Below are 10,518 nucleotides of genomic sequence, written 5' to 3' on the forward strand. Positions count from 1 at the left end.
GAACAAAATGTTCAACTGAGCTTTCCTAATATGCTGGTGTCCGTCGTCTTTCTATCCCTCCGACTGTCACTTTTACACATTTTCGATATCTTCTCAAGAACCACTGTGCAAATTTCAACCAGACTTGCCACAAAGCTTGCACAAAGCATAAATGCATAACAGGATTATAAGTTTGTCCACATGAAGTGCCACGCCCAGATCAAAGGAAAATTGCACAATGTCGCATATTTGAACATCAAAAATGCATACGATTTCTTTATGTTGAAAAAATTTATTGTTCATGTCATTTATATTTAAAGTCAGACATAAGATAAATGCCAATCCACGCATCATTTTTGGCTATGTTTGTGTTATTTATCCTTAATTATATAATTAACAAAAATGATTAAATGTTACCATAATTATTCAAACACATTTAACATGTTTTGTGAAAGATAATTTCTGAAATTTCAAAGGCAAGGTACGAAAGCCCAGAAGGCTCATTCGAGATTCGAGTTTCGAAATACGAGATTCGAAATTCGAGATTCGAAATTCGAGTTTCGAGATTCAAGATCCAAACTAACCAATCAAAAGACGGTTTAAGATTCAATTCCTCCCCTTTGCTAAGTTTTGACCTTCAAGAAATCGTTGAATATGTTCAAACTGAAGAGGTCATTTGATTATATTACAATGCAAGAAAGAGTGCTATATATATCAGAACGAAATTAGAAAAAAGATTGGGTTTTTGGTCTGCAAAATATGCTTAAATTTATATCATAACTTCTTAAATATTATAATAGATTTATATCAAGAATAACTATATCGTATTATCTACTTTGTTTACATGTTCGATGTCATATAATAATAAATATTGTTAATCGGATTCAAAGAGCAAAAGTAGGGGGAAGGGGCGTATTGTAGTCGATGAGAATTATTAGTGTGCAATTAAACAAGTGACTACCGATTAATGATAAATAGAACTACGGGTTTCAAAGAGGATATAGTTTGTAACAATGTATTAGAAAGTGACCAGTGACTAATACGGGTTTCAAATGTGCAATAAAACAAGTGACTAGCGATTAATAATAATTAGTAATACGGGTTTCAAAGTGGATATAGTTTGTGACAAGGTGTAAGAAAGTGACCAGTGACCAAGTTTGTGAAACCAAGAGACAGCCCCACAAGTACATGTACGGATGGCTGAAATATACATGCTTAAAAAAAATTATAATTTCTCTTTGTTCAGGCCCGAAGGGAATAATAAAATGAAAAAAAAATCACTTTAAAGCCCCCCCCCAAAAAAAAAAACCAAGGGGTTATCACGGTTATTAGACGTTATTTTTGAAAGGACATAAGGACAAAGTTGCTATGTTTTCTATAGTAAATTATATCGGTAAAAAATATAAAGGGAAGGGGGGGGGGGGCACGTGCCCAGGGTCCTATGGCTATGTTGTTTATTTTATTACAACGGTAGGCAAATGTTCGGTTATCAATATTCAGTGTCAATCTTGCTATGCATGGGCAAAATAATTATATATTCGATAATTATTGATAAGGAAACCGCTCGGGTCTCGCAAGATACATAACCAATCAATACACAAGTTTCAATACATGATGTAATGGCCATAGAGAAAAAGAGATATGAATGTATTTAATAATGATAAAAAAATTAATTATTTTAACCAAAAAATGCACCCTCTATACACCTTAAGGACTTTGAAAAAATCGTATAGCCTAAATGAGTACGTACATGTATTAAAATTACTTAGTTCATGTATGCCTTTTTAGTGTACACAGAAAATCTTGATAGACATCGTAGTAGTGATAAAGAAAAAAAAATATTTATACATGTATTTGATTGAAAAATGGGGGAAAGTTGACCATAAATCTTATTCATTTACCAGTTACTAGAATATATTTTCATCAAATGCAATAAAAGTATTTTTAGCAATCCACACTTATGCCTATCCAATTTTTACTGTATACAAAACTTATGATTTTTATAGCTGGTTAAATCTAAAATTGAAATGTTACCCTGAAGTCGATATCAGTCTATTAAAAATGACATCAACAGGAGTCTACTAATATGTTTGGGTTAGTAGAGAGTCAAACATAAAACATCTTACAAATTATATTTAGATTATTCAGTAAAGAGGTTTCCATAATTTCCATGCACTGTGTAAGGATTTTAAAATTTCTCAATTTTATTACAAGTGGTCATGAAGATTTTAAGGAGATGGATGAACATGACGAGCGATAAGCCTATAGTGTGACAAACATGAAGATGAAAAATTAAATTTCAATTATATCAAAATTTTCTTTGATATTTCGTCTAACATTAAAATATACTTTATGTAAAATCTCTACAATTTGCAAAAATCCCTCAAAGATTGAAATTATTTGCCTGTGAAATATTAGACATACACTAAAGCGGGCAAAAAGAGTCATTTTTGCATACTATAACACTATTTTTCGATATGAGTGGGTCTTCGCTCCACATTTTTGAAAGTTAATTCTCAAAGTTTACATAAAAATATACATTTTTTGGTTACCAAAAATATGGAGCAATGACCCACTATACCTTAAAAATATACTTTTATGACATAACATTCGCATCTTTTCGAGAAATACTTGAAGTCCATTAAGTCAAGGGTCATATCACAAACATGATTTAAATGCCACTGTTCGTCAGGACTTGTGTAGTCTAGTGGTTAGCGTGATAGTCTCGAAAGAAAATGATACTCAGGATTTTTATTGCTAGGGTTCGAACCCCACGAATACCACATTGTTTTTTTTAATAAAAGAATAAATTTTTCCGAGAAAATTTTCCTCAGAAAAGCTTTGTTTATCACAATTTCATAAATTTCAATAATGATAACTTTACTCTAAATATTAAATTCACAAACTGAACATGATTTATATACTTCTGAAGCTATAGGCTTTCTGCACGCTATGTTCGCCCATCTCCTTTCTGTATCATAAAAATATGTTTAAATGATTTATAATTATATTCACTGGAAAAATGACAATGATAGATGTCTCCAAGATCGCAGAAAGTGAGCCTCCGACCCCCCCCCTTCTATTTAGAGGGGGCGACTCCCTCCTTGCCTATCCGCAATCGGCAATAATGCGCTTTAGGTGAAATCTGTGACCTCACATTAGTTTACACATTAGCCGAAGGGAATATACGCCACTGTTTCCCAATATGAGAAATACATAAAAACTGAGTTTTCAATTAAGGCTTTGAATACTTGAATTAATTAAAAATCATATAAACAATACAGACTGGAATTTATTTTATTCCATATCAAATAGTTGATCAGTCTAACTGCACAAATTCACCCTTACATGTAATGAAATGTATCCTTAATTAAATTTCTGTGCAGTGTAAAGACGATCCTCAGCAATTCATATCAGTAATATGTTCCTCCCTCATCAATGTACATATTAAATAATTTATCGACATGCAATCTTATTTCGCAAGTCAACAATAAGACCATAAAATATTCTATATATGTATCTATTGTTTTGTTTAATGAGGAAAATAAGATTTTATACATATTTTACAAAAAATTACCCAAAATTCATTTGTATTTTGTTTTGATACATACAACATTTTTTCTTGCATTATTAATTATGCAAATGACCCATTTGTTATCAATATATTCAGTGATTTCTTGATAGTAAAAACTTAATAAAGGGGAGTAATCAAATATTGAATCCGCCTTTTGATTGGTTATTTTGGATCTTGAATCTCGAATCTCGAATTTCGAATCTCGAATTTCGAATCTCGTATTTTGAAACTCGAATCTCGAATGAGCCTTCTGGGCTTTCGTAACAAGGCACATTTAGAAACAGCTATTTTATTTTAGGGACCGGGACATCTGTCGGAGATTTTACAGAGGTAAACGCATTGGGCACTTTCTTTTCAAAATATACATCGAAAGAAATACGGATAGGTTCCGTCAAATCAAACATTGGTCATTTAGAGTCTGGGGCAGGTGCTGCTGCATTAATAAAAGTACTCTTGATGATGAAAAAAGAACTTTTTGTTCCATCAATTCATGCGGAATCATTGAATCCAAAAATCCCTTTCAAAGAGTGCAAGCTGAAAGTGTGCCAGTCTGTTGAAAAATGGTCACAAAATGAGAAAGGGGATAGAATAGCTTCTATTAATTGCTTTGGATTTGGTGGTACCAATTCACATGCAATTATTACAGATTATCATAGAACAGGCACAATGAGTAACCAAAAGATGCACACTTGTCTGAGCTACAGAAAGTATGTTATTTTATCTGCTGAGGATTTGATTGCACTGAACAATTTAGCCAAACAACTGGTAGCATCTCTGCAGAATGAGTTTACTTTAGAAGATATTTCAAGTACAACTGTGCATTTCAGAAATCATTACAAATTTCGCAAAGTATTTGTCGTGGAACAATTATCTGAATTAGTCACAAAATTGGACAACTTTGTAAAGGAAGACGTAATTGTAAAAAGCATAGGAAAAGACAGACCAAAAATTATATTTGTATATTGTGGTGTCGGTACAACTTGGAGGAAGATGTGTAAAGAGTTCATAACACAGGATTATATCTTTAAGAGAACTATACAAGATATTGATGATTCGTTGCGTTCTCTGACGAGTGTTTCTGTAGAGTCTCTCTTTGAAAATGAAGAAGATATTTCAGATCCTCTGGAAAATCATCTTGCAATTTTTGCTTGCCAGATAGCACTTACAGAAGTTTGGAAACATCTTGGTATTTGTCCAGACACAATCGTTGGACAGTCCGTTGGAGAAGTTGCTGCTGCATATGCAAGTGGAACACTTTCTCTTAAAGATGCAGTGAGAGTTATTTATTTTCGATCTCTTCATTTAGCTAATGAAAATGCCGGCAAAATGGTCGTTATTCAAAACTGTCCCATTGCAGTTATAGAGGAAAAATGCCTTAACCTCAAATGCGGGAAGGCAAACATAGCGGTATATCACAGTTATCATTCGTGTGCCGTTTCCGGTGACAAGATTGCTATCGAAGAATTACAATCACAATTAGTTAGTCATAATGCAAAAATGTTTCCGTTGAATGTAAAATGCGCATATCATAGTCACTTAACAAAAGAAGCAAGTTTAAAATTGGAAGAGACGTTGAGAGGACTTGAATGGAAGATCCCCAGCACAACAGTAATTTCAACAGTTTCAGGAATGTTGGTAGATAAAACGTTTGGATCTCCATCATACTGGGCGGCAAATGTATTTAAACCAGTTCTTTTTCGTCATGCAATACAAGAAGCAAAGTCAATAAACACCAATGCACTTTTTCTCGAGATAGGACCAAGTCCGGTATTGAAAGCGCATTTAGCAAGCATATTTCTGAAATCAGAAGAGGTGTCTCTCCCCTCTATGAAGAGAAACAATGAGATTGAAATTTTAAGAAAATCGTTTATTGATATATTTGAAAAAGGCATTCGAGTGGCTTGGGAAAATGTTGTCCCGTGCACGAGCAACATGCTTGCAATTGGCAAATATCAATTTAACAAGAGGAAGAATCTTCTAAAATCAGAGAGACTTAAATGCTTGCTCAATGGAGAGGAAGACAATCAAAATAACATGCTACTTTCACGCATTCCGGGAAGTTCAGAGCAGTTTAAAATTATGTTAAGTCATGAAAATACTCCCTTTGTCTATGAACATATTGTAGATGGAAGCACAGTTGTACCTGGTGCCCTGTACGGTGAAATTGGACTAGAAATTGGACATTTCCTGGTTCCTGAGAGTGGATTTACAGAATTGGAAATTTCATGGTCTATAAATCGGGCTGTCTTAGTCAAAGACAGTGAAGAATCTCTTGTCGTTATCGCAAAACGAAAAAACAATCAAGTTATATATTTCGAGACTTATCCTTCTGGAAATATGTCTCCGGTGTCTTCAGGAAAGATATCAATTGCAAGAACACTGAAAGAACAGATTATTGATGTTCAGAGACTAATAGCTTTGCTAAAAACAGAGACAGAATCTCGCATCATATATATGATAATGCAACGTTTAGGATTTCAACATGGTCCCATATATCAAACCATCAAAAAATGTGTAACTCGTGATGAAGAGATAATCTGCGAAATTTGTCTCTCAAATGAACTGATGAAGGAAATTACAAGAACATGCCTACATCCCGTCATACTAGACAGTATGTTTCACTCATGTTTTGGAATTAATGTCGATAATGGAAAGAGTCAAAAGGTTAGAATTCTGCCCTTAAAAGTTCATCATCTGGTTGTGAGACAAAGACCATCACAATCTATGATATGCTATGCAACTCTTGTAAACGACAATGCCACGAATGCGAAATTCAATATCCTCTTATTACAAAATAATGGTAGCATTGTAGCTGAAATGAGGAATTTTGAAGTGGAGAAAATTAATTCACCAGAGGCCATACATTCTTTGTCATACCATGAAACTTGGAAACCAGTTTCGCTTCAAGAGAAACCAGTTCAAGGAAAGGTTATTTTCGTACTTTCTTGGAACTCAGAATATCTTTCTCTTATAGAAAACACGTTTCGTAAGGAATGTACGGATGTGGAAATATGTTCCTTGAATTTAACAAAAACACCTGATAATGAATTCTCTACTCTCCAGAAGAAAGCTGAAATGCAGAAAATTTTTGTGATATTCGTCCCAGGACTTCCAGGAATTGATGAAAATACAACTGGAAAATGGCTTTATGATAATGTTAGAAAGACAAGTCAAGTTTTTCTCGGACTTTTAAAATCAATTTACAAGATGAAATCGCACATCTTGGTCATAACTAATGAAGCACAGCCTTGCAAATCCCCTAAACCATGCGTTATTGGAGCAGAATTATGGGGTATGGTTCGAGCTGTGTCGCATGAAGGAACAGAACTCTCTTTCACTTTACTAGATGTAGATAGTCTGAGTGAATTCTCCTTGATGAATATTAGTAGAGTAATTATAGGACAAGATGCAGGAAACGTTCAAGTTCCAAGTGAATATGCTATCAGAGGAAATGTCATCTATACAAACGAAATCACAAAGCTACCTGAAAATTTCCATGCAAGTCTCTATAAGCAAAGCTTCAGAGAGGCGTCTCAACCTGTTCGTATAAGAAAAACTTTTGAGAGTGATAAATTAAATTTCTTTGCCATCCCTTGTTCAGTTGAATGTAATAACATGCAAACTATATGTGTTCAACCAACACATGCACTTACCTGTTCGGAAGACACTCTTTTCATTTACAATAATAATTCTCCTGAATTATATTGCTCGGACGCCAATATCAAAGGAGAAGAAATTCAAATATGTGAACTTCTCGGTTTTGCAAAGCTTGGAAACAAGAATGTCGAAGTAATTGCCTGCTGTCAGATGGAGCTACAAACAGAAATGATGATATACAACGACTGTGTTTTTGTAAAATCAAGTTTCGAAGGATATAAACTCGGAGATATGCATGCTGTCATCATTGCTTTGTCTCTAGCTGATCTTGTAGAGAAAAAATCACGCGTGTTTATTGACTTCAACCAAAAACATATGGCTATATTTCATTTTCTTTGCGTGTTGCTTAAGGAAAAAAAATGCAATATATTACACTCGAAGCATACCAATGGCAAGAAAATACAAAACGCTTCTGCAACAGAAATAATTTTATTGTCAGATGATGGTTACCTAGAAAAAGACGCACTTCAAATTTTGTTTCCAAATTCAAAACGTTGCATCTCTTTGAAAATTATTCGAAACAAAGCAGTTACGTATTGCATCTCAGAGGGCGTCGAAAATACTAAAGTCTGGCCTGAAGAAGAAGAATGGGAACAATTTGTTTAAACATGAAAGCTCGATAAACGTTACTGATATTTTAAAAAATATTGAGATCAGAACCTCAAGAGAACTCCTAATCAGAGATGATAGTGCGTACATTGTGGTGGGTGGCCTAACAGGCTTAGGTTGGTTGATAATCAAATACTTATCAAAAAGAAAAGCAAAGAAAATAATATCATTATCGAGACGTTCTCTTTCCGATGAAATAGAAAAACGAATTCAAAACATAAAGAATTTGCATGGAGTCGAGATTATTCACAGGGAAGTTGATATCACCAATTTAAACAATCTTACTAAAGTTATTATGTCAATTCAACAAGAAATGCCAAGCATTCCAATTCGAGGCGTTTTACACGGCGGCGCTGTAATTAATGATAGCACAGTACCAAAAATGACGCAAGAAAAATTTGAATTGCCTATTATAGTGAAGGTCCTTGGTACTTGGAATCTCCATCATGTTACTAAATATATGGATCTTGATATATTTACTATGCACTCCAGTGTAGCCTCTGTATTTGGTAACTACTCTCAAACAAATTATGCAGCAGCCAATGCATTTCTAGACAGTTTTGCTTATTACAGAAGATCATTAGGACTCCCAGCACAGGTCATAAACTGGGGAGCCTTAGACGTTGGAATGGGATCAGACCCAACATTAAAAGACATCTTTTTTCACAAAGGCATTACTCTATTGTCTACTGGCCAAATATGCAATTCACTTACACAAATGTTCCTCTCAGATCAAGTTCAAGGAATATTTGTGGATTTTGACATCAAGCGCTTTTTTACTGCTAGTAACTTAAAATTGAAGGCATCGAAATATGCTCGACTAGTCTCTGACAGAGAAAAGTCTGCCCCAGAGGCTGATTCTGGGGGAGAAACAACTTATGAGTCCTGTGGAAATATGGTTGATCTTATCAAACAAATTGCAGCACATGTTTTGATGATGGACGTTTCAGAAATTGAAGATACAAATTCCCTTGCCCAATATGGGGTAGACTCGCAAAATTCAATTGAGATCATTAACACAATTTTTTCAGAAACAAAAGTAACGATTCCTATTTTGCTCGTGATGTCGGGTGACTTTTCTATACAAGAACTAGCTGATTTTCTATCAAAAAAGATGTCAGACAGCACCTCAGATGAATTAAGCAGTGACAGACATATTTCGGAAAGTACTTCAATGGTTAAAAAATATCTTGATAGCGACCGGTTACAACAGTCCTCCTATGTATTCTCCTTTTCAATATCCCCTTCCATAAACAGACCAGAATTCTGGAGAAGGGTAATGCAATTTTTTGCTAGGTTAAATCCAGAAATACTTGTTTATGCCACTGGAGGAAACGACCCAACAGATTCATCAGAAAATAATGTGGATATTGAAGATTTCATTATTCCATTTGAGCATATTCAAACAAACGAAGTACTACAAACAAAAATAGCAGAAAATAAAGACACGCCTTTGTCTGTAATTTATGATGAAAAAAAAAATAAAGCCAATCTTAATATATCTTGTAATCGTACGCACTTTGATGCTTTTTGTGGGAAAATTATTCAAAAAGACTTACAAAAAATCGCAACTTATCTCATTGCCAAAAATGACGTTCCTTCGTGGCTTGATAAAGCAAACGTTGATTTGCTTTCATTATATAGCAGCAAATTGCACATTGTTGCAACAAATTCTAAAAATTATTGGAGGCACCGTCTTCGTTTGTGTAGTGCATCAGCAAGTTTGAAATCCAAATTCCCTATGCTGGAGCCCAAATATGAGAAGGGCAGAATACCAATTCCACTGACTGATGTTAACCATCTTAGAGAACTTTTAAGTAAAAATGGATGGACTATGTGCAACATTGTGACCAGTGCATTTCAGATAGCTCTGCATAAAATAACTAATATAGAAAGAGTCCCAGTATTGTTGGAGGTTGACTTGCGTTCATGGATTCAGGAATGTCAGCTACATGTCCTAGCTTGTGCAAACCATGTGCCATTGGTATCCCCAAATTTTATAAGACCTGGATTAACAATGCATGAAATTCTTAATGAAAATGAACAAAATGTGAAGGAAGGAACATCAAACTGTCTTTATCCATTCTCTGCCATCATGGAGTTACAAGAATTCGATAGCAAATTACACAAAACCCATTCTTTTTTGTTCGACACAACCGATTTTGCTGATCACCAGTATATAAATTTCACATCAACTCAGATCGAAAAAAATCCCAGTTTTGAAACATTGCTCTATGCACTATATAATAAAATGGAACAGACACTGTTATTAGAATTTCATTTCTGCCCAGGACGTGTTTCTTCGTACACCGCATCCATATTGGCTGAGTCTGTGTTGAATTTCATTCAAACACTTTCCGAAAATCACACAAAAACCCTGAGAGAGTTGCAATTACGGTCCACAATAGGAAGAGGTTCAATGTCTTCTCCAAAAGGTAAAAATAAGTCATTTGGATAGAACTTCTCTTAACTATAGAACAGTAATTACTTTACTGAATTTTTTGTCTCTTTCCTTTTTAGCATGTTTTCTGCTGGTCAAAGACAATGGCAAGAGAAAGCAAGTTTTTCTTGAAGTAAAACAGGATTTTCCCCCAATTGTCTCTTGGGGTCCAGATCCAGACAAGCAAACAAAGCTATCTGACATAATGGACGTGAATATTTTCCAAAATAATGGTAAAACAATTTTTGTTACAAAATAA

At 34.4% G+C, this 10,518-nt stretch overlaps 2 protein-coding genes across 2 annotated transcripts; both read left to right on the forward strand.

Moving 5' to 3' along the window:
- The first annotated feature begins 4,012 nt into the window (after positions 1–4,012).
- Positions 4,013–7,664, forward strand: LOC133201984 (uncharacterized). The gene is made up of 2 exons (XM_061337770.1): positions 4,013–7,480; positions 7,650–7,664. The coding sequence occupies exons 1-2, from the start codon at positions 4,013–4,015 to the stop codon at positions 7,662–7,664; spliced, it is 3,483 nt and encodes a 1,160-aa protein (XP_061193754.1).
- A 59-nt stretch (positions 7,665–7,723) lies between these two features.
- Positions 7,724–10,277, forward strand: LOC133201985 (uncharacterized). Its single transcript, XM_061337771.1, has one exon. The coding sequence runs from the start codon at positions 8,115–8,117 to the stop codon at positions 10,275–10,277; it is 2,163 nt and encodes a 720-aa protein (XP_061193755.1). The 5' UTR covers positions 7,724–8,114.
- Positions 10,278–10,518: the final 241 nt, after the last annotated feature.

This window comes from Saccostrea echinata, unplaced genomic scaffold, assembly GCF_033153115.1.
Source record: "Saccostrea echinata isolate AGI-Se365-2 ecotype Australia unplaced genomic scaffold, CSIRO_AGI_Sech_v1 ptg000046l, whole genome shotgun sequence".
Lineage (NCBI taxonomy): Eukaryota > Metazoa > Mollusca > Bivalvia > Ostreida > Ostreidae > Saccostrea > Saccostrea echinata.